The 26306-nt window shown below is 39.8% G+C and overlaps 1 protein-coding gene across 3 annotated transcripts in view; it reads left to right on the top strand.

The window, feature by feature from the left end:
* Positions 1-26306, top strand: part of LOC124131846 (apoptosis-stimulating of p53 protein 1-like) — a 137994-nt gene that overhangs the window by 18726 nt on the left and 92962 nt on the right. For 2 of the 3 annotated variants that reach the window (XM_048403567.1, XM_046495340.2), the window contains exons 2-3: positions 24153-24297; positions 24793-24984. In XM_048403567.1, the coding sequence (XP_048259524.1) occupies positions 24153-24297; positions 24793-24984 (337 nt within the window). Of the gene's footprint in view, positions 1-6339; positions 6836-24152; positions 24298-24792; positions 24985-26306 lie in introns of those variants that run through there. The other variant, XM_046495339.2, reaches the window with a different exon arrangement.

Raw genomic sequence — 26306 nt, 5'->3', positions numbered from 1 at the left:
AGTGTAAACATGCAGACTGATAGGTGTATTAATGAATAAGACGACTACTTAGGGATGAGTTTAGGCCAATTTGACAAAAAACTGTTAGAGCCATTTACATGATTAAAGATGGTGTGATGTCTTTCAGGGCATAATGTCCGGATGAGTTCATATATCATTAATACACCAAGAAATAAGTTAAGCATCGCCCCTTTTTTTGCAAACATTTCTTAAACATGTTTCAGCCTGTTTTTATGCCAATTGTGTGAATGGCGGGTGCTTCTGGTAGGGCAGGTTATGTTTACCCTTTTCGTGAACACCTGGTGTTATCACTGATTTTCAGCGGTCCTTTCATACAGTTTTCACAGTCTCATTGCCCTTTATGCCAAATGGCATCAGTTTTGGCAGAAAACTAAGGCTCTTTCATTGACGTTTTATATTCTTTATTCATAAGCAACAGAGTCTCTACAGTCATACAGCAGACGTAATTCAAACTGTTCAAGATGGTGTTTTTTGTTTCAACAAAATCAGTAGGAGTACTATCGTGTGACTGGATGTGTGTGTGGGGGGGATGTGTGTGTGTGTGTGTGTGTGGGGGGGGTATATATGTATGTAGATGTATGTATGTATGTAGATATATGTATGTAGGTGTGTGTGTGTGGATGGATGGATGGATGGATGGATGGATGGATGGATGGATGGATGTCTTTGAATAAGAGTTAATGTGTATGATGCGAAAATTAATACATTACAAGATTTCCAAAACTGGCGATTTTGTATGGAAATATTTATAGGTAATGGCATTTCCAAGATCACAAGGATTGTACTGATTTTATCAGTTTTATCGTGGAAAAATACTGGTAAAAATGTTAAAATAGTGTGCCCAAAATATATAATTCACAAGGATTTCGCGATTTTGATCATGTTTATCTTGACTATTTTTTTATATAAATATTCACTTACTCTGTTGTACCAAAAATATATAATTCTCTGAACTTTTTATAATTTTTTTATTTTATTTTTATTAATAACTAATAAAAAATCAGTACTTTTTGAGCAGATAAGCCAATCCTGAAGCAGCAAAATTTAGCTTATTTCAATCGCTAGTTGCTCTTATATCTAATGCAGGGGGCACGGATGGCCCAGTCGTCTAAGGTGCCGCAATTCGCTGTGCAGAGTTGCATCCCTTGGGCACGCCAGAAACCTATGATTGTTGGTTCGAATCCTGGTTCGCCCCAATCATGTTTCTAGGTTTGTCAGCACCATACCCGTGCTTGTGGGTTTCACTTAAGTGGTAAACGTCTTAGACCTGCATCACTTCGGGCTTTCCTCCCACATTAAGCTGACACGCCGCGATATGACTGGAATACTGTTAAAAGCTGTGTTAAACCCAACTCACTCACTCACTCACTCACTGTATCTAATGCAAAATCTATTAACCAAAAAAACATCAGCAAGTAGCCTTGACCAGTCGTGCCCTGAATTGTAATCAATCTTCTTGTCACACCATGCATCTTGGCATCCCAAACAAAAAATGAAATGCTCTGACCTTATCTACACATTACGCGTTTGATCATCACTTTCTTTTTGAAGTTTTATGGGGTTTAGTCTTCCCTGAAACATGTTGAACACAATGTGATAGAGACGCTGTGGGGAATGTATCCCTGAAGCCAGAAAACCTAGACCCATGAAAAATCTGTTTTGGATATCCAGCATTACCTAAATTTGATAAGAGCATGTGTTGCCCTGCCCCCCACCATCGTGTCCTGTTGTTGCAGATGGCCAACTACGTGCCCATGTGGTCAGTATAACAGTCCTATAACTGCCACCAGCCAGGCCTTTGAGGCGGCCAATTACAACCAAATAAATTGAAAAAGTCTCAGCGTTATTTCAAGGCATATGCATCATTGAGATGAGTTACTTCACAGGGCTTTTTATTCTGGGCCTGAGGTAAGCCTGTGGCATCCCGTGTTGGTCTATTTGTGTTTCTGAGTCGTCCAATGGGATTGGCTGTAAGTGATAGGTAGTGTCTCTCTCCACATCTGCTCCCAGCAGGCAGTGGAGCGGGAGTCGTCACAGACATGGATGCTGCACTTGTCGGGTGCTACCTCCAGACATGTGAAGGCTGCAGAGGAATCTCTGGTATTCCAAAATAACATATCATTGTCTTGTTTACATTTTATTTTTCTGATTCAGAGAGGGTTTTTTTACCCCGTAAGATGGTTGTAAGAGATACTCTGCACCATATTTAACAGCACATTGACTGGAAACAAAGATTGAGAAACTGTTTAATAGAATATTGTCTTAATTTGAAGGGTTTGAATCCCTGGTGACTGTATGAAAACCCACAGTCTCCCCTGTGACTGTATGAAACCTACAGTCTCCCCTGTGACTGTATGAAACCCACAGTCTCCCCTGTGACTGTATGAAACCTACAGTCTCCTCTGTGATTTTATGCAGATTGACTGTCTCCTCTGTGACTGTATGAAACCCACAGTCTCCCCTGTGATTTTATGCAGATTGACTGTCTCCCCTGTGACTGTATGAAACCTACAGTCTCCCCTATGACTGTATGAAACCCACAGTCTCCCCTGTGATTTTATGCAGATTGACTGTCTCCCCTGTGACTGTATGAAACCCACAGTCTCCCCTGTGACTGTATGAAACCCACAGTCTCCCCTGTGACTGTATGAAACCTACAGTCTCCTCTGTGATTTTATGCAGATTGACTGTCTCCCCTGTGACTGTATGAAACCCACAGTCTCCCCTGTGATTTTATGCAGTTTGACTGTCTCCCCTGTGACTGTATGAAACCCACAGTCTCCCCTGTGACTGTATGAAACCCACAGTCTCCCCTGTGACTGTATGAAACCCACAGTCTCCCCTGTGACTGTATGAAACCCACAGTCTCCCCTGTGACTGTATGAAACCCACAGTCTCCCCTGTGATTTTATGCAGATTGACTGTCTCCTCTGTGACTGTATGAAACCCACAGTCTCCTCTGTGACTGTATGAAACCCACAGTCCTCCCTGTGATTTTATGCAGATTGACTGTCTCCTCTGTGACTGTATGAAACCCACAGTCTCCCCTGTGACTGTATGAAACCCACAGTCTCCCCTGTGATTTTATGCAGATTGACTAGAAACAAAGATTGAGAAACTGTTAAATAGAATATTGTCTCAGTTTCAAGGGTTTGAATCCCTAGTGACTGTATGAAAACCCACAATCTCCCCTGTGACTATGAAACCCAGAGTCTCCCCTGTGACTGTATGAAACCAACAATCTCCCCTGTGACTGTATGAAACCCACAATCGCACCTGTGACTGTATGAAACCCACAATCTCTCCTGTGACTGTATGAAACCCACAATCTCCCCTGTGACTGTATGAAACCCACAATCGCACCTGTGACTGTATGAAACCCACAATCTCTCCTGTGACTGTATGAAACCCAAAGTCTCCCAAGGACTTTAGACGCTGTAGGCCCTAACTAAACTCTTCAGGCCCTAAATGAGGTACAACATGTGAAGCCCATCTCTTGTGTCCCTCATCGTGATGTTGCTGAAATGTTGCTAAAAGCGGCATAAAATCCATCTCATTCACTCATTTGAAACATTGCAGCTTGTTGTGACAAATAAATCAACACATAACTTTACTGCAGGCCATAACAACCCATACAAATTAGAAACCCGACACAAGACCTTCCTGCCGTGTGCCTGACTCCAGGCACTTATTTCTAACACTGTCAGTCCCTATCAAATGTTGAGCAGTATGTCAACTGTTTTACAAACTACACACAAACACAGATATGTATACTACTCAAAAGAAGTTAAAGAACACCCAATTCTTTCATATTACTATAGTTAATCTCACATGCCAAGACAGATTAACTCCAGTAATATGAAAGAATCGGGTGTTCTTTAACTTCTTTTGAGTAGTATATTAATACTTTCAGCTGTTTGGTACACGTGGAAATCATGAAGGGGTGGGGGAGCAAGTGTATGTGTGTTACCTGGCGCGACATAACCCAGAGTGATGTTTCTGAATACCATCTCATTATCATTGTTGACAGCTATTGGTGGCTGCCATGTCAAAAGTCGTCAACCTACAAATATTGACACCTCACATTTCACATGCTGCTGCGTGTTTTGTTTGTGTTAGACATGTCAATTGGGCTTCAAGCTGAATGTCACACTAATTGTGCTCATTATGTTTGGGTGTTGGTAAACCCAAAGGACTGTTATACATTTCTGTTATTTCTTGCCCAGATAAATACTGATAACCCATTCTGGGATATCCACTGATATGATGGAATAGAAAATGAATACAACAGATAAAAAGATATTGAATTCCTATCAGGTGTAGCTCTTACTTGAAAGGGAGCGACCATTTGATTTCCGAAGGGGAAGAGATTTTTTTCTTTTCTTGCAGACAAGTGTAAAAAAAATACAGTTTGTAATTTGAATTTATATTTTTGTAAATAAGTGAGTTTGCGTTGAAAAAAATAATTGAGCTCCTTAACATGAAAAAAATATGCTCATCTCAAACCAACCACCCAACCTGCTTACTCCCCGATGATAATCAAATGGTTGCTCCCCAATGTATGTGTGTTGTTGTTTGGGTGGAGTAGGGCCAGTAGCTGACTCAGTGGAGATCGCAGGGGAACTAGACCACTGGGTTTTTGTCCATGAGTCAATTGAGAAATCATGACTTCCCCTATCAGTATTTAATGACCATCCCAAAACAGTCAATTTCCTTGATATTTCAGGACCTCCCCAATATGCCTATTACTGTGAACATAGTAATAAATATCACTCTTACATGCATGCTACTCAAACACGTTTTTTCGTGTCATATGACTATAGTTAATCTGTCATGACCATGACAGATTAACAATACATGTAGTCATATGAAAAGATTACCTGGTAAGTGGTTCTTAATTTCTTTGGGGGCACGGGTGGCCCAGTCGTCTAAGGCGCCGCAATTTGCTGTGCAGAGTTGCGTCCCTTGGGCGCGCCAGAAACCTATGATTGTGGGTTCGAATCCCGGTTCGCCCCCATTGTGTTTCTAGGTTTGTCAGCACTATACCCATGCTTGTTGGTTTCACCGAAGTGGTAAACATCTGAGACCTGCATCACATGGGGCTTTCCTCCCACATTAAGCTGACATGCCGTGATATAACTGGAATACTGTTAAAAACGGCTTTAAACCCGACTCACTCACACACTCTTAGTTTATTTTCAGTAGTATATATTCTCAACATTTTCCAGACATTTCTTTCCTGACTCTCCCAAAATTGTGACCCACCCTCTCATTTATATGAGTAATTGACTTTAATAGGAAATGGATCTGAGGTTTAATGACGGTGTTAAAATCAACTAAGATATTAACACAGTTTTTACCGCAACAGTAGAAGTATGTTTCTACATTCATGCTTCTACTGTTTCCAGTCTATCATTCAGTCTTTGTGGAGACCAGGTAACCCCTCTCCCTCTGTAAGTGCTGTGGGTAAAAGCAAACCAATGACCCAGCATAAACCTGTCGGCTTTTCTTTCCACGTAAGCTGACCCGAACTCATAACAACCAATAACACTGGTGTATAAAACACAATGGATCCCAGCACAGGAGAAACTACCCCTTTAGGAACCTAATACCCTGTGTGGTTAATCAGCACGGTCAAATGCCTTGTTAAACCCATGAAGGAGACATCAAGCGTACACCCTCTCTGCACAACGACTTTCTCATGGGAGATTTATTAATTTTGCTCGACAGATTGTTCCATTATCAGAGGGTGGAGATATGAGAGATACCGGTTGAATAATGCATTGTAATAATATCTTATCAGTGGACACTTTAGTGTTAAGAGATAATCTGTCGTTATTCAAATCGTAGTCACTGCGTCTGCTTAATAAGTTATTGTATTATGTAACAAAATATCAGTATGATAACTCTACATGTTGGTAATTACATATCTTGGAAGAATGTGATTTTTGTATCATGGTTAGAAAGTGGGTTATGTGGCCTCACAATAGAGTTGGGAGAAGGCTGATGGGTGTAAGAAGGAGAGTATTGCTCTTGACAGCCGGTGTGTAAGGTAGAGTCTCCTGCTTCTTACATGGTCTCTCACCTGGTCCCCTCTACCTGGTCCCCTCTACCTGGTCCCAGACTGGGTCCCTGTGTCAGACTCCGTCCAACCCTGATCGTGTGACCATCAGCTGTCACCTGGTTTCATTCTCAACCTGTCCAAGACTTCACACCATTGCCACCCGGCTGTGAACTTTCCAATCTCCCAGTCAAGATGTGTATAGGATTTCTCAATGAACGGAGTATAGTGTGTAGACAAGTGTCGCTACAGTGTCGCCTGTAGACTATTGGCTGCACCAAGTGTCTCCCACTGACTTGTGTGTACAGGTACATAGAATAACACCACTGTACATGCCGTCAGATGTAACTGGCCAGTGTATAAAACATTTAACACCCAGCCAGGATACATAGTGTTATCTCCACCTTGGTATATACCAGAGGGTGTTATCAGGCGTATGTACCTGAGAGTGTCACTGCTGTTCTTCAACCTGCCTCACAGCTGGTGGTACAGTGTGAGTGATAACTCAGTGGGAAAGACCATTTAATGCTACACAGTTCAGTAGGGTTCTGACAGGGAAACGTGGATATACATGGGAGGACGAACATGAGATCTTGACACTTTTCATTCATAATGTGCTGTGTGTTGGCTGGAGGTTGTGTAACGTGTTGTGAGCCTGGATTGTAAACTTGTGTAAGCTATGGATGTATCCTGACATACAGGAACTTGGAAGGGATGTACTTCGCTGTGGTGTCTTCTCCCCAGGAGGAACCTGTAAGTGGCATAACTTTTCATATTCACCATGGCTTTATTTACACCTGTTCAGTCAGTACAAATTCCCAAATATTGATGTAAGAATTTTGCCATTCATGTTGTTAGTCATAACCAATGATAACTAATGCTTTAGTTCTGTAGAGGTAACTTGTTTTCAGTGCTATTCACACACATGATCAATAAAGAAGAGGATTTGATTTATTGTTGTGTTCAATGCAATGTTAAATTACAATATAACATGTTTAAAATACTTCTACAATTAAGAATTAGAAAGTTAAAATAAATCCATGTTTGAAAGAAATATAGAAGACAAATTTATTGTTGCGTTCAATGCAATGTTAAATTACAATATAACATGTTTAAAATACTTCTTCACTTAAGAATTAGAATGTTAAAATAAATCCCATGTTTGAAAGAAATCACTTTTTTTTTTGCCAATGTGCCCGCCAAGGGAGCATGTACTGGAGTGCAGATAAATCCCTTGTCACAGATATTGTTGTGGTCATATATCATGAAATCAATTCTTATCACCCAGGTGGGATATTTTAGGTTCTGTTGAGGTTAATGGCATATGTACTTTGCAGATCCTAAAGAGTTTCTTATAACTGGAGTTGCTGCAATACTCACCAAATCCACTTTTGATAATTGAATTATGCGTGTGTAGCATTTATTCAAATGGTCAAATTCCATTTTGTTCCATTTAATCATTCATGCCTGATTTAAATATGTACGAGAGATTTATTTGTTCATTCTCACCCCAGCACTGTTCCCACACTTGTCCACATTATTCAAGAGCATGTGTCAGTGTTCTGCTTGGCCGCACATCCCGTGTTCGAGCAACATGGGGACATGTTCCCAGATCAAGTGGCTGTGCTGATTAAAGTGATTCAATTTTCATGTCTGTGTCAGAACTTCATCAATATTTCATGTGCAATATTGTGGAGAAGCATGATCTGGCCATAGAGGGAATCTAAATAGTGGCATTAGATTCTCCGCTTGATGCTCACCCTGGCTGGGTCCCACCTGCTAGGACCAGTTAAATATGTGATGGCATTAGATGCTCCGCTTGATGCTCACCTTGGCTGGGTCCCACCTGCTAGGACCAGTTAAATATGTGGTGGCGTTAGATGCTCCGCTTGATGCTCACCTTGGCTGGGTCCCACCTGCTAGGACCAGTTAAATATGTGGTGGCGTTAGATGCTCCGCTGGACGCTCACCTTCGCTGGGTCCCACCTGCTAGGACCAGTTAAATATGTGGTGGCATTAGATGCTCCGCTTGATGCTCACCTTGGCTGGGTCCCACCTGCTAGGACCAGTTAAATATGTGGTGGCATTAGATGCTCCGCTTGATGCTCACCTTCGCTGGGTTCCACCTGCTAGGACCAGTTAAATATGTGGTGGCATTAGATGCTCTGCTTGATGCTCACCCTGGCTGGGTCCCACCTGCTAGGACCAGTTAAATATGTGGTGGCATTAGATGCTCCGCTGGACGCTCACCTTGGCTGGGTTCCACCTGCTAGGACCAGTTAAATATGTGGTGGCATTAGATGCTCCGCTGGACGCTCACCTTGGCTGGGTCCCACCTGCTAGGACCAGTTAAATATGTGGTGGCATTAGATGCTCCGCTTGATGCTCACCTTCGTTGGGTTCAACCTGCTAGGACCAGTTAAATATGTGGTGGCATTAGATGCTCTGCTGAACGCTCACCTTCATTGGGTTCAACCTGTTTGTCTCATCTTTGGTCATCATCCAGAAAGGGAAATTCTATCATTTTGTTAATGTTTTTCAATATGTTAAAGATGAAAGATTTGTTTGTTCATTTGTTCTTTAACACCACACTCAGCAATATTCCAGCTGTATGACAGGGGTCTTTAAATTATCGAGTCTGGACCGGACAATCCAGTGACTGATAGCATGAGCATCGATCCTCGCAACTGGGATACGATGACATGCATCTACCAAGTCAGCAAGCCTGACCACCCAATCCAGTTAGTCGCCTCTCAAACAAGCATGGATTGCTGAAGACCTATTCTAACCCGGATCTTGACGGGTGTAAAAATGAAAGAACTATATTGACACATTCTACTCAAAAGAAATGAAAGAACACCCGATTCTTTCATGTGCCTATAGTTAATCTGTCATGATCAACTTAACTTTATAAAGCAATCCCATTATTGGTTTCACGTTTTAGTCCTACATTTTCAGTCAACAGCCCTTTCATAGAAATAACCCTTATTCTTAAGTTATTCAATATCATGTTGTATCATTTTTAGTTTAAAGCAAATGTAGCCATTAACTTTTGAAATAATATTTGAAATGCATTGCATGTTATCTCAGGCCACTGCACGGAGAGGTCCTTGTAAGAAGAAAATACATACATGTTGCTGTACAAATATAAAACATCCTGCACCTTAAACAGTATTAGCATTTCTTTTCCCCACTAAACCCACAACCAAAACAACTTCATGCCAAATAAAAAATATATATTGAAATACAATTGTATTGTTATTATGACTAACCTAAGCTAATAAAATTGCCAAAACTAAACTCAACAAAGGAATGTATTTCAAGGAGTAAAGATAAGCTGCAAGTTTTGCTTTATTTATCTACTGAAACTACTTAATAGTATACAAATAGAACAAGACCTGTGAAGAATCTTTGCTCCCCACGAAACCTACCTCTTGGTTTGAACAGATCGACCTATCAAACCAGGCAGAAAAATACATTAAAAACTTTAAACTTTTCATTAAAAATTTCTAACTTTTCTTTTTTTTTCCATGATATGCATGTGGGAAATTCTATAAAATAAAAACATTTTCTGTACACACTGATCAAATGTGTAAACAACACTCTCCCCAGAAATTCTATTGTCCACAAATTCATGTTTTATATTTTATATTTTGAATCATATCTAAACCTTAAAACATTCTTCCAAATAATATATAAAATAATAATTAAAAAAATTCCTTCACTGAAAAATAAAATTTAAAAAGAATCGACTTTCATGCATAAAAATGTATACACTTATTTAGCTGCTTCTGTTTAAAGATATTGAAAGTCAATTATCAATTATTAAATATCTACATTTATAGAATCACATCTGTACAAAATGCCAACAGAGGGTGTCCAATGTTCAATGTACACAATTTAGGGTTTTCTATTTCCATGCAGAGATGTAAAGGAATCTTTTATGCAAAGAGGGAAACAATTTCCTTGGGTATTTCCTGAAGTAACCCAGAGGCCCCACATTGTAAGTCAATGTATAATTCAGACGTGTTGGTCATTGGGTATTTCCTGAAGTAACCCAGAGGCCCCACATTGTAAGTCAATGTATAATTCAGACGTGTTGGTCATTGGGTATTTCCTGAAGTAACCCAGAGGCCCCACATTGTAAGTCAATGTATAATTCAGACGTGTTGGTCATTGGGTATTTCCTGAAGTAACCCAGAGGCCCCACATTGTAAGTCAATGTATAATTCAGACGTCTTGGTCATTGGGTATTTCCTGAAGTAACCCAGAGGCCCCACATTGTAAGTCAATGTATAATTCAGACGTCTTGGTCATTGGGTATTTCCTGAAGTAACCCAGAGGCCCCACATTGTAAGTCAATGTATAATTCAGACATGTTGGTCATGTCGGGGGTAAGGGGGTGCAGCTGTAAGGGGATAAGGTCATGATGGCAACACAACTAGCCATCTGGAGGTTAAAGAGATACGTCAGACAAGATGCCGCTGACCTCCAACTTTCTGTACAACAGGCCCAGTGTTCAACCTGAAACACTCGACTGACATCTCGTCTCCCAAGTCAGAGATCATCAAATATTATTTTATGGTCTCTGCCCAAATGAACATATTTTACAGAATAAAAAGTTGTTTAATTATAGTTATAAAATGAAATAAAAAGTAGCCCCGAGACTTTCTTCTTTCCTGATACTGCAGTCATCTAGACTTGCCAACTATTATAGACTTGCATGGGATGTATTGGATATATTTGTTTCAGGGTCTGTATGACAGACTACATGTTAATTTCTCAACCTGAACACAGATCAAGTCTTTGAATGGCACTGAGAAGTGGTACACATAAAGAAGAGAATCTATGGATGTCAACTTCTTTGTTTTGAGGAACACAACATTTTGGAGTGTGTGCTTACTCCATCATTCATGAAGAAGAAGGAAGTATATACTCCGAAACGTTGTGTTCCTCATAATATATATGTTGAGATCCATAAATTCTCCTCAAACAGATTGTTGTACCTCAAAGCTGAATCAAGTTTGTATGTGGGGGGAAAACATCATTGAGAGAAATTGGATCAATTCTAATGCATCGTTAAAAATGTCAGGCATTATCCTAACAATGACACAATCAAATGTTGAAAAAATGTATGTGATTTAAACAATGAAACAAAACAATGTGGAAGGGTTATGGCAAAGCTTCAATTTAACTATGAACCCAGCCTGTTGTTAGTGAATTAAGTGTTGATGCTGCTTGAACGGTATTTAGGGTATTTGATGTGTCTGCTTAACATAGGATGAGAGCTAGAAATGATCTTCCCCACCTGTTACCGATGATTGGACCTGTGAAGATTCCGGGGTAGAATAGGTCTTCAGCAACCCACGCTTGCCGTAAAAAGGCATCTTGCTTGTCGTAAGAGGTGACTAGCGGGATCGGATGGTCAGACTCGCTGATTTGATTGGTGCATATTATCGATCCCAATTGATCCCAATTGTGTGGATCGATGCTTATGATATTATCCCTTACACATCCACTCATGTGTAGAAATAAGTAAAATTGTTGTTTGTGTAATTGAGGCGGTCGGCCGAAGACCCGGGTTCGATTCCCGACATGGGTACAATGTGTGAAGCCCATATCTGGTGTCCCCCGCCGTGATATTGCTGGAATATTGCTAAAGGGCATAAAACCATACTCACTCACTCACTCACTGTTTGTGTAATTGTTTGTTGGCACATTCTGGCGTGATTTTTTTTTTTTTAATAATTTAGAATTTGTTCTAAAATTATCCAAATATGCAAAAATGCAGGTGAACTACAGTGCCTCATAAACAGTGGTTTAATATTGTATTCAGTGAACCCTGATACTCTGATGTGATGCCATCATTAGACTGACATGTATAGTCCCAGAAATAAAGTTGTCTTATTTATAAATATATATCACCAAGAGCAGAGGCAGTCTAGACTTGCCCAATCATTCTAGACTTGAGTTGGACTTCATAGATTCTCTAGGGTCTGGCATACCAGTTGTCACCATTTAAACTACTCCATGTCCTGGCCCAGTGTTGTCCATTGTTTGATCACCTATGTTACGACCATCACCTCACCATTGCCTCGCCATCACCTCACCATTGCCTCACCCTCCACTCGCTAGAAATATGTAAAATTGTGGTTTGTGTAATTGTTTGTTTACACATTTGTGTGTGATTTTAATTTGAAATAATTTAGAATTTGATCTATAACTATAGTGCCTCTTAAAAAGTGCTTAAATATTTAATTCAGTGAATCCAGAAACACTTATGTCATGTCACAATGTAAACTTCCATGGGTTCAGGCGCAGTGTTGTCCATTGTGCTTGATTAGCCACGCTCATAATCGTTTCACCCTCACCTCATCATTGTCTCACCCTTACCTCACCATTGCCTCACCCTCTCCTAACCATTGTCTCACCCTCACCTCACCATTGCCTCACCATCACTCCACCATTGCCTCACCATCACTCCACCATTGCCTCACCATCACTCCACCATTGTCTCACCATCACCCCATCATTGTCTCACCATTGTCTCACCCTCACCTCACCATAGCCTCACCTCACCATCACCCCACCATTGTCTCACCCTCACCTCACCATTGCCTCACCATCACTCCACCATTGTCTCACCATTGCCTCACCATCACCCACCATTGCCTCACCATCACCTCACCATTGCCTCACCATCACCCCACCATTGTCTCACCATCACTCCACCATTGTCTCACCATCACCTCACCATTGCCTCACCATCACCCCACCATTGTCTCACCATCACCTCACCATTGCCTCACCATCAACCCACCATTGTCTCACCATCACCCCACCATTGTCTCACCATCACCTCACCATTGCCTCGCCCTCCCCTAACCATTGCCTCGCCCTCCCCTCGCCATCTTCTTGCCTGACAGGCCTTGGAGTCTTAAGCACCAACAGGGCTAATGATGGTACACTCCAACCTTAATGAGGGTGGGTGAGAGGTGTGAGGTGGAGCCGGCCTGTCTTGCCCTGCTCCCACATTTCCCATGGGAACACACTGGGGCAAATATTGTGTGTCACTTCATGTTAGCTGGAGATCCATGTCTCCCACAGATTGTCACGTCTTGTCACAGCACAGCAGAAGCTAGAAGGTTATAATCAGCCAGTCCATGATCCTATTGTATTACAAACATCTGCAATGACTGGGTTAACTCCAGTGAAACACCACACCCCACTTTCCAAACAACTTGAACTGTTAAAACATCTACATCTATGGAAAAAAGTAACCATGCTTCATAAAAAGTTCAATTAAAATACATTTATTCTGAAATTTAATAATCATCTTTCAATACATATTCATGAAGACATCTCAACTTTAAGGTTGTGATTCATAATTTGCATGTGCTTTTTCATGTTTTTTTCAATGAGTACAGCACACAGTGATTGTTTTATCTATCAGATGCTCATAGAAACACTTATGTTTAATTGTAAAAAGCGCTTACACGATGACATGGTTCACTGAAAATCAATGGCTACGCATGGTGGGTATGCTGCAAACAGGAATGGTGCAAAACAAAGTTGCCAGACATTTTAATTTTCATCGAAACACAATATCAACTCTTTGGAGACATTAACTAAAGCAGGGCAACACTCATGACTTGTCCATGCTCGTCCACGTGTGACGTCACATCAACAAGACAACCACATATGGTTGGTTCATCTACGGAATCAATACCAAACTTACACATTAACACCGCAGACAATTCCTGAGTTGAGACCAGCTTGTGGCAGAACCATTCATCAGTGGTTGCAGGAGCACTACATCCGCCCGACATCCAGGGATATGTCTAATTGTGACATCCAGGGATATGTCTAATTGTGCTTCAACGTTACCGGCAGGCATGCCTAGATTGGTGCAGACAGCATCTGAGGTTCAGGTGACAAGACTAAGACAAGGACCATATACTGTTCACAGATATGTCCAGTTTCATCTGGACAGCTCTGATGGGCGTGCAAGGGTTCTGCAGGTGTTGAGAGAACGTTTTAGCAGCGCTTGCGTTACTCAAGGTCGTCAGTTTAGGGGTTGAAGTGTAATGGTATGGGGTGACATCACAACTCATGAGAGAACACAACTCATCCTTGATTGAATGGCGTACACTTACAGGACGACAACAGTTTTCTCTGCACATGTGTCTGCAAGAAAAGGGCACATTATTTTATGTCCTACAAAGATGCATATATAATTATTTTTCAATAAAACAGGGCTTGCTTATTTTTTTAGAAAAGAAGGGTTAACTGCATATAATGTCTTCCCTGCATCACTTTAATACTAATTTCCTGAGTGCACAATACAAAGATAGCTGCAGGCAAAAGATATTTGATTAAAATTAGGTTCCAATTCTGTAGTTTTGAAATGCCATCATGCCATGTATGAGAAAGCGCCAGACTACACAAGCCAAACATTCAGTCTGAAGGATTCTATTGCAAATGTCTGCACACTCTGCTGCAACTGAATTCCTGAAATTCTGTTGATTCTTGAAAGGTACAGACCCTGTTTCACACTCTATATTTAACTCTTCTACTACAAATTGAATGCCAAGGAAAATGATAAATTTGTGTTTCTTTTTCAAAATAAATCAATACACTCGTCAAAAAGTGTGAATCCAGAATTTGATGTCATAAAATGTAGTGACATTAAATACCCAGTTAGATCGTTAGTCTTGTCTTCATAAATTTGTTGCAATTATCTATTCAGTTTCCTCCGTATTCAAGTCTCCTCCCGGGACCCACCAAAGGTGGATGTTATTTTGGGAATATTTGTTTTATTATGATAAATATGAGAAAAAGGTAGCCCAGTAATCACTTTCCTCCAAACTTGTAGCATTCAGTGATTGAAGTGAGCGTGTCTTTACAAATCTACCTGTGTGGTGTACTATTTGAAGGAGTCTCTTGTTATTGTATCATCAGGGTTGTTTGGGTTCTTTGTGGAGAGATTCAGTCATAACATTGATATGTCTGTCTGAAATCCATTGCAGTTCGTCATGACTGTAGTATGATAATAACACTGACAACAACTATTCATCTGTTCGCGATGGTTTTATGACTGACTGGCTGCCTGCAACTGTGTAGTTAAAGAAATGTAGAATGACACAAACTATTCCCCTCTCAACTATGAAGAGCATCTGTTGGTCATTATGCCAATGTTGGTAAGACAAATTTCCTTTTTGTTTGTGTAGAATCCTTCCATAAATTTAGTAGAAAAATATGAATGAAAGAAAGATTATAAATCCTGATTTTTGATGTTTGTTTTTAAACAATTTTTAAGCTTTATAAAAAATATTTGTATTTCAACATAAATTTAGCAAAGAAAATATAAAATGAAAGAAATATCATAAATCCTGAATTCTTGGAAAATTTTGTATTTAAATAATTTGTAATTTTAAAAAAATATTTGTATTTCAATTTATTATTTTAGTTTTAACATTTGGCATGGAATTATTAAGAAAACAACAGTGACATAAAAAAACACTATTTTGTCTGCTGTTTGATCTGGCCTTGTGAGCATGCAGTGCCAATGTCAAGCATGGCTGGCTTGGTAGAACGGTGTAAATCTACCCCAGATCTGTGTGTATGTACCGGGGAGATATCACTCTCCTTTATTCCACTCACTGCTTATTGAGGAGGTGTGGTATGGGAATTTAATACCCTCCAAAAGTAAAATATGTGTGGACAACTTTCTGACATAAATGGGAAGTTTTATCTTTGATCCTAAATGTAATTTACATGGACTGAATGGCCTTTACAATCGGACATGAAAGGGTTTTTTCATGTCAAGAATGATTTTCATAACAAAACATTATTTTACTGTCTGTTCCCGGGCCATCCCCTTGTGAGGCATGTGCAGTGGTCTGTGTTTAATGTGGGATTTGCACTCCAGTAATTCTCATATTTCCCCGGAGTTTAAGAAAGTGATTTATTGGCCAGTGTTATTGGTAGCTTTCATCAGTGTCAGATATGGTTTATGTTTGAAAGGGATATATAGCCATGCCAATTTGATGTCTTGGTTTAAGCACTCTCTTCGACTGACCTTTAATCACAGAAATAAAGTTATCATGTTTAAAAATATATATCTACAAAATAAAAAGAATAAAACCCATATGGAGCTCGACACAATCCTAAAGTTCAGGATATGTCATTCTTAACTTGAGTTGGACTCCTTTTAAAAAGAATTCTCTTGGGTCTGGACTCTCTTAGCCTACCGGTAAATTCCAAGAGCAGGAGGCGATAAAAAAAATAATAGTTAATAGATGTTAGGGTTAATTCAAGACTACTTTCCTACAAGAAATTAAAAAAATAGAAAAAAAATGTTGAAAACAAGTTTCAGGTGACCTGACTGAAAGTCAATAATACTCCTTGACCTAACTTGGTATTTATTCTCTGAAGCTTTATCACAAGAACATTGGTGTTCTTCTGCATGTCTTCATTGAAGGCGAGAACAGTAATGCAGGCATTATATCAGTGTAAAGGTGTGTCATTAAAGCAGGCTACTTTATTAAATAGGGATGTGTGTTACGCCCAAATAAATAAGGTGCATTGTCTCGAGACAGTTGCTAGGAGCATGGATCACCTGTAATTACGTAACACAATAGAAAGCATTGTTTCACCATGAATATGGAACAGCTTAACCCACAGGAATGTCTTTTATCATTTCCGCACTCAGTAACCATAGTTACAGTTATCTATGTAACAATAGACAAAAAGTCTGGCTCGGCTTTCAATTAAGCTGTCATGCAAAGTATTGTATACATTGTGTGTATGGCCCAGTCGTCTCAGGCGCCGCAATTCATTGTGCAGAGTTGTGTCCCTCGGTCACGCCAGAAACCTATGATTGTGGGTTTGAATCCTTGTTCGCCCCGATTATGTTTCTAGGTTTGTTGGCACCATACCCTTGCTCTTGGGTTTCACCGAAGTGATAAACATCTGAGACCTGCATCACTTCGGGCTTTCGTCCCACATAAAGCTGACACGCCACGATAAAACTGGAATACTGTTAAAAGCGGTGTTAAACTCACTCACTCACTTATTTACCATACGTATGATCTTTATATGAATTAAACTTCTCGTGTAAATGGGGTGGCAGAGAAGTCTGTTGTAAAGGCACTCACTTCTACCACTGAGGACCCAGACTCGAGACAATCCGGGGTAGAATAGGTCTCCAGCAAACCATGCTTGCCGTAAATGGCGACTATGCTTGTCGTAAGAGGCAACTAAAGGGATCGGGTGGTCAGGCTCGCTGACTTGGTTGAATTATGTCATCGTATCCAAAGTGCGTGGATCGATGCTCATGATGTCAATCACTGGATTGTCTCATCCAGACTCAATTATTTACAGACTGCCGTCATATAGCTGGAATATTGCTGAGTGCGGCATGAAACAAGAAACAAACAACCAACCAAAAAACAAAACTGAAGAACCAGGTTCGATTCCCTCATGGATACAAAGGGTGGTGTCCCCCCCCGCCACTGTTCTTGTGCTAAAAGTGCTGCCAAACCCAATTCACTCACTGCTGTATAAGTACTATTATTTCATGACTATATGACTAGATTAAATGTTGTTCTTTCACCAACTTACAAAAGGGATTTTTATTTGCACATTTGATAATCTTAAGTGAGTAGTAATTGGGTGTAGATTAATTTCACTTTAATCTGGGAAGAAAGGCCGAAGACATTTTGCACTTGGTGAAGCTCGTGATGGGTAATGTCCTGACAGACCAATGATTATTACCATGGGAACCTGGGATTCAAATCCATAATCAACTGATCCTAGCTTGACTAAGGGCCACAACTCTGCACAGCAAATTGTGGTGTTCTGGACCACTTGGGATCAGTGTTAGAAGTTGGCAGAAGTCCTGTAGTCCTTGCCAAACTGCCCAATAGTTAAGGTATCAAAAGGACAAGTAGAAATTTGCCATTTTAATGGTTTTGCTTTATGTTTTCATTATAAGGACTAGTGGAATGAAACTTAGTTTCTACTGCTGTGGACTCCCTTGCCATTTGATGTGATCTTGGCATTCACTTAAAGCCATCTTGTAGAGAACAGGCTAGTGGAGACACATGGCTGCCATGGTTTTGAAAACGGGGGAGGGGGGGGGGGGGGGGGGGGGGGGGGGGGGGGGGAGGGGTAAATGAATGAAAGGAGTAGGTCAGGATGAAAATCTAATTGTTTTGATATGTGTGATCGCACAAATGCTGAATTTATATTTTTTCTGTATAAAAGCAATTTGAAAAAGTGATCCTAAATCTCAAAATCAGCAGGTCCACCCACTTACATTATGTATGGGCCTCTATTAAACCACAATGGAGGAGTCCCATCAGGCATGTATAGTCACTTCTCTGAGCTGGGCAATTTGTAAATCATCGGAACCCGTACCGTGTGAGATATGCGCAGTATCGCAGCAGGATTTAGATAATAGGCTTACCACCACCACCACCACCAGCGACTGTGAGAAGTAGGTGGACAGGGTGTCCGGGAATACCTAATGAGCTCGTGGAGCTCCATAACATTTGTCAAGGAGGGACACTGAAGCCACAGTTTGTCTGAGCTGGAACAGTTTCACAATCTGAGCCCACACCAAAGACCTGGGTTCGATTCCCGACATGGGTACAATGTGTGGAGCCCATTTCTGGTGTCCCCTGCCGTGATATACCATACTCACTCACTGACATATACCGTTCCACAAAGTAGTCCCAGCATCACAATTGTCATAAGTCAAAGCTAACCTAAAGGGAGTTACGATCATCTTAGTGCTAGGATTGTCGTAAGTCAAGTTAACAGGGAGTTACGATCATCCTAGCACAACAATTGTCGTAAGTCAAGTTAACATAGGGAGTTACGATCATCCTAGCACAACAGTTGTCGTAAGTCAAGTTAACATAGGGAGTTACGATCATCCTAGCACTACAATTGTCGTATGTCTAAGTTAACGTAATAGAGTTACAGTCGTCTTAGCGAAAAGATTGTTTTGTAGAACAGTGTCCTGGACTGTTTATCCTGACATAGAATATCTGACATAGATGAAGATTCTTGTTGCCATTGTAAACTCTTAGATTTGAAATTCATAAAATATGATGTGGTTTGGTTTATGTGAATGTAGAGCAACACTTCAGCTTTTTCTAACAATGCTTGTGTTAGAAAATAAAGTCCATTAAAAATAGTCCTGATGGTAAAAGTGTTAGTCCACTTGTTCTTCCTGTTTAGAGGACCTAATTCGAATCTTGTTCAGTGGTGTTCCACAATGGGTTTCTTAAACTGTAATGAGAGAATCAAACTTAGACTTTCTGCATGTTGAACAAACACTTAACTACTGTGCCACCTCACCTCACCAATACAAAGGTAATAATCATATCACAATGGTGCCCATTGAGTCATCTAAAATTTGTTTCAGCAACAGAAAACTTTATAAGTACTGCAGATTGTCTCCTGTTCAGGTTTAAAGTCCAAGCTTCAGCTAAGTCTGTACAATCTGTCATTTTCGTAAGATTATCATATACTACTCAAAACAAGTTAAAGAACACCCACAACTGGTAGGCTGTATGTTGCAATACCTACCAGCCATGACACATTAACTACAGTCACATGAATACATCGTGTGTTCTTTAACTTCTTTTGAGTAGTATATATCGATTAACCATTATCACTGAATCCCTTTCTTTGCTTTATGTTTTGTTAATGCATTATGAGTGCCTGAATGTCTTTTAATATTTTAACATATAATTTGTATTCAAATTCCAATGCAGTTTCCATGATAACTGAACTCAGGATATCATTGACATTTTCTCTTGAGCATTTTTCAAGCATAAATACCTTATTAATGAATAATGTGTAATCCAGTTAAAAAGAGAAGTCACTTCATGTCCCATGTCAGACTAGTTGAACCACAGACAGTGCAGCCCTATCTGCTTGCCATGTGCTTGTATTGGTTTGAAATTTTGTATTATATACGTATATATACATTTAGTATGAGACAAGGAAACAACTGAAGTACAGAGAAGACTTGAAATTAAAATCATGTCATAAAGCTGTTAACTTGAATCAATTGAGTTATCAGAACTTTCTTAATGCATTGTAAATGTTGAGTGGTTGATTTATTTTAAGTGTATTATTTAATATGGATCATATCACCCCAGGTCTCGAAGCCGGTGTGTAGAAACGTGGTTATTTTGATCACTTATATTCTGATACTGAGCCAAGAATGCTGATAATCTCAGCATGCGAGGTGCTCCAACAGTGCTGTGATACGCAGCTCGTCAGATTTTGTAAATCCATGTTCGGTGTCAGCAAAACAACACACAACTGGGCAAGCCGAGCTGAACTAGGACTCTACCCTCTTATCTACACTGTACTAATACAAATAGCAAATTCCTAACACCATGTTGGTTCTTCCATTAACACAATACTTCAGAACGCTTTTGCTGAAAGTACATATTTGGTGAATAAATGATAAGAATGGGGTTTACCTGCTCAATCTATTCTTAGGAAAACACAATTTGAGTACTTCAGATTTCCTATCACCAATATTCAAAGAGACAATAAAATCTAAATTCAACTCCCTCTTCAAGGAATCTCTTCAAGATGTAAATACAACAAGAGGCACAGGAAACAAACTTAGGACATACAGGATAGTTAATAATTAAACAAAATTAGAACCCTATCTCAGTCACTGTAAAATAAGAAAATTTCGAGTCCACTTTTCTAAACTAAGATGAAGTAACCATAAATTAAATATTGAACTTGGAAGACATACAAAGCCACCAACCCCACTACATCAGAGGCTATGCTCTACATGTTCAACCATTGGTGATGAAAAACACTACATACTTCACTGTACCAAACACTCAAGAAAAAAATATACTCTTTGGGAAATTATCCACACAAAATGTAAATGTCCACAGTCATGAAAACCAATAATTTCACTACATCCTCTCAAATAATGAAGCCACCAATTGAAGCTATCAATTGCATTTGCTTCCATGTCTATCATTTCAAGCAATCAATATCCCTTCATTTTATTCAACCGATGACATTTTATGTATAATATAATCAAATGTGTAATATTGATGGGGTTTTGTGTTGACAGGAATGTAAATTATGTATGTCTGTATATATGTATATATGAATCATAATGTTTGGTCATTTTAAAAAATTGCGCCTGTCCCATAATGGAATGTTTTTGAAATAAGTATTATCTTATTTCACTCATAGGTAGACTTGCAGGCTTAAGTCTCTGAGGAAATGACTGTTAGTTCATATCATAAATCCTGTGTAAATAGTAAGAACTATTAAAAAGTCTGGCGTCCTTACTGTTGGCTTATCTAGACTTGCCTATTGTAAAGATAGAATTACTATACGTCAATGGACTTATCGTTGAGTACAGACTAGCAAGGCTAGTAGAGGGGATACAGTGAATTGAAGCTGTGACTGTCTACACCCTCACTGTGGTTGGGATGAATGCAATGGGGATGTCTTCACAAAAATAGTAACTGGGTCAGATTGTACAAAAATATTACAAAAACACTTGACAGACTGTGAGTGATGTGGAGTGAGGGACACTCACTGTAGAGCTGGGAGTCATCCACAACCTAAAACATTCACTGGTACTCATGACTAAGATTTGATGTTTGGGGGACACAGGGGACCCTGTTGGTGGATTTGAATTGTGGTTTTGAATCATGGTTTGCCCCCAATTCAGGTTTTATGTTTGTGGCCTGCATCACTTGGATTTGCACCGTGATATAATTGGAATAGTGTTCAAAGCGGTGTTAAACCACTCACTCACTCACTCACTCACTCACTCACTCAGCCACTCACTCAGCCACTCATTTTGAGAGGCCCTCATGTTATTCTGATGTTCTTTTCAAGTACCGCAGCTCTTTTTGTGATTGGAAGTTAAGATTGTAATTGTTGGCTTTCAGCCACGATAGCTTGTCTTCATTCAAGACTTGCTGGGTCCACATGACTGTGAAAATGAGCGCTGTTCCTGTAATCTGGTTGCTCATCAGTGAGTTATTGAACATTCTTGTCTTGTCATGTGTGAAAAAATTCATATTTTGGAAAGAATTTGTGAACTGACCCAAGGGGCATCAGTTGTTGATGAGGCTGCAGATAATCTGGTGCAAGATGTGAGGGTTTGAAATAGGATGTCAACAGTCACGTCAAGGACCAACATAACATGGAGTCCCTGAAATACAGTTATGTAATAGGTGAAATAAAAGTACTTTTATAAAGGCATATTAAGGAACCCTCAAAGCTCTGAATGTCAGCCAAGAGCTGAAAATGGGATGGGTATAGGCTGCTACAGCTGAGATGGTAGACTAACACGTAGTCCATGAAAACATTTCTTTAAAATAATTGTAATTTTTTTTGTTCAAAAGAACCTTTCCTCTTCTGTTTCATAATCAAGGAAACTAGACTTGGTTTAGTTTGATCGAGACTTGACTTGGCTTTTAGTAAAATATATTCCACAGTCGTGGCACAGGACTACTGAGAAGGGGATGAGAATGGAATGGCTGAACGTTTTATTAACTATATGGTCCGTTCAGTTTTTGTTGGGAACAAAAGTCTCATTGTAAAGACTGGTCACAGTCTTAAACCTGGTCACATCATTTGAAAACATATCGTGAAGGGAAACGTGATCTTATATTTGTCTCATTCAAGTGGTTACATTTTCTGTGTAGGATTTTGCATAATACCAACTGAAACTAAAGTACAATGTCCTTGGCTTCAAGCAAATGGGGACCGCCTCTGTGGTCCAGTGGTAGAGCATCTGCCCAGAGAGCGGAAGGTCCAGGGTTCGATCCCCGGACGCGTCATACCAAAAGACGTTAAAAGATGTTAATTGTTGTTACCCTGTCTGGCGCTTGGCATTAAGAGGCTAAAACAAGGACTGGTCAGCTCGGAGTCAGTATACTGTGTCTGAGTGGGGTATTCATGTTAAACTGCGGCATGGTATCTCAGTGACCTAGCACTATAAATCGGCATCAGTCCGGGCTAGTACAAGCAGCCACACACACACACACACGTGCCTGCACGTCGCTATATAAGTGCAATAATCATGGACGCAACGTTAAACCCAATTTCACCTCGCCTCAAGCAACTGGATTTTAATCCAGATTAATAGTTCCTACTTGAGGATGATATCAGTACAACAAACACTTTAATCCTGCATGGAAGTCGATAGAATGAGGGGTGGTAGTTTAACTCCACATGAGACTTGACTGCTAAGGTGTCAGTGGGGTGGCCTTGTGGTTAGAGTGCTGGCTTGTCGGTCGGAAACCCTGGGTTTGATTCCCCACATTAGTAAATTGTATGAAGCCCATGGTGTCCCCCTGCATGATATTGTAGGAATATTGCTGAAAATGGCATACATCAAACTCATTGATTATGTGCTGGGCGAATACAGAGTGTGTTGTCTTCATAATGAGCCGATTTATTAGAAAAGTCCCGAAAACATCAACACTGTTACCACACAAACAGTCTTTGAGAGACCGGTAGGAACAGAGATACTTGAAGCATCCTGACAAGGAAAATATGGACACATAGCGTTTGGATTAATCTTATTCTGTGTGAACCTTTTTATGAACTAAAGATTTTTTCTAGTTTTACTGAGATGGTAGATGAAAACAAGATGTCACATATAGAATCATGTGAAACAAAGTTTTCAAGATTTTGCCCTCCAGTAGTCAAATAGACTCACGCTAGTTAAGGTGTAAGTAAAAGGTTTTTTCAGTGTTATTTTTCTAAACATAATTATTAGATAGTTTATTATGTTGTTATGTTTCTCTCATGACAGTTTGTTATTTACTTTGTCTTGTTTTATCTGTGCAAAGCTGAGGAAGAAAACTTGACAAGAGTTAAAGTGGGAGAATAGTCTGAATGAAGTTATCTCCCTTTCACAGCCACCAAGTTTGAATCTACTGTTTTAGCAGTTTTAGCTGTGTTTACCTTCTACATCCTTGCTAAAAAGATCTACTTACTTTGAGTAAGGGCAACAAAATGCATGTGGATGTTTTCTTCACAGATTATTCTCCGAGTTCACCTGGGTGATGCTGAGGCGAGTGTCGAGGTTCCTGTCACCCCTGATTCTACTGGTCAAGATGTCATCGACTGCGTCCGGGACCCAAGTGTGCAAGACTGCCACCTAGTGGAGAGATGGAAGAACTATGGTGAGTTCAGCAGACTGACAGAAAAAGATGCTTCAATGATTAATTATATATACTACTCATTAAAAGTAAGGGACCACTCCATTTGTTCATGTTACTGTAGTTAATCGTTATTAATCTGTCATTATTTACAGGCAACAGCTGAAACATTGCTGACTAAGACTGAAACATTGCTGACTAAGGCTGAAACATTGCTGACTAAGGCTGAAACATTGCTGACTAAGGCTGAAACATTGCTGACATATCACTCACTCACTCCCCACTCACTCACTCACTCACTCACTCACTCACTCACTCCATACCAAGAGACGTTACAAAGGTTGTCCTTGGTGTTACCCTGCCTGGCACTCAGCATTAGGGGATAAAGCAAGGACTGGTTGGTAATATATATATATCACAATTTAGTGCAATAATCTGTAAACCCCACCCTGCCCTTTCAAGCTCTACAGTTGTGACAGAACTGAAGGGAAGACTATAACTTGTGCGTGTGTTTCACAGAGCGGGAGATCAACCCAGAGGAGAACATCTCCATCTTGCTGGAGGCTCATGGCACGGAGGAAGAGGAGGTGAAGATCTTCCTCCAGTACGGCAATGATGGCATAACAGACCCAGCAGACAACAGGAAATATGGCAGCCCCCATTCCTCTGCCAGCAGCAGTCCCGTCCCTGTACGAGGCAGTCCCCTTGTTGGTAAGTGATATATGGATCTGAGTATAGGCCAAGTATCTTCGGTTTATTTGATATGTGATCTGAGGGGCATTTTGATTACATGTGATATAACTGGAATAAGTTTGCTTTATCTCATGGAGGTATATTGGGTACATTATCTCATGGCGGTATATTTAGTACATTATCTCATGGAGGTATTTTGGGTACATGTGAAATAACTGGAATAAGTATTCATTATCTCATGGGGGATCTTGGGTACATTAGATATAACTGGAGCAAGTCTTCTTTATCTCATGGAGGTATTTTGGGTACATGTGAAATAACTAGAATAAGTTTTCTTTATCTCATGGGGGTATCTTGGATACATTAGATATAACCGGAACAAGTCTTCTTTATCTCATGGAGGTATCGTGAGTACATTAGATATAACTGGTATAATTCTTTTTTCTCATGGAGGTATCTTGGGCACATGTGATATAACTGGAACAAGTCTTCTTTATCTCATGGGGGTATCGTGAGTACATTAGATATAACTGGAACAAGTCTTCTTTATCTCATGGAGGTATCGTGAGTACATTAGATATAACTGGTATAAGTTCTCATTATCTCATGGGGGTATCTTGGATACATGTGATATAACTGGTATAAGTCTTCTTTATCTCATGGAGGTATCTTGGGTACATGTGATATATGTGGAAGAAGTTTTCTCATTGCACAGTTGTCCCCTCAATGCAGGACTGTTGAAAATAATCAACACTTCAGTCACTTCACTGTCAGCAAGGATTTTACTTGTGTGACATTTGTCACAAGGGTATTGAGGAGTTACCTCCCTTGTCATGGTGACTCCACTGTGTCGAAGTCTGAGCTTGCATTCTCTGGCACTCCACAAACAGTTTTAGTGATTTGAATGAATATAAAACCTTCTCTACACTTCTCTGTTTAATACATTCATTCATTTCCGTTCAGGCATCATTTCAAGTTATGATTGGAAAGACATGAATGAATAATCTGCTCATAAAATATGATATTATCTATTTAGTGCTAAAATTCAATTTATCTATCTAAATATTTCACAGAAAGTGATATAACACTTAGTCTGCCTCATTGATGTTTAGCTTTCAGACAAATCAGTCAGAATATACTTAATACAGGATGTTTGGCTGTTTGGTCAGATCATATAGTGTTGACGCATGACATATTAATATTGAACAGAGACAATTCAATCACATTAACAGTATTAATTTCTTTGTACACTTACGTAGATGATAATGGCTTTTCTTGTCAAATCCGTTTATCTCTTGACCTGCAAAGTCGATATTTTCATTCCTGACTTCTCATGGAAA

This window comes from Haliotis rufescens, unplaced genomic scaffold, assembly GCF_023055435.1.
Source record: "Haliotis rufescens isolate VD_foot unplaced genomic scaffold, xgHalRufe1.0.p SCAF_3, whole genome shotgun sequence".
Classification (NCBI taxonomy): domain Eukaryota; kingdom Metazoa; phylum Mollusca; class Gastropoda; order Lepetellida; family Haliotidae; genus Haliotis; species Haliotis rufescens.
The sequence above is the reverse complement of the archived record's forward strand: the minus strand, read 5'-3'. Positions and strand labels throughout refer to the sequence as shown.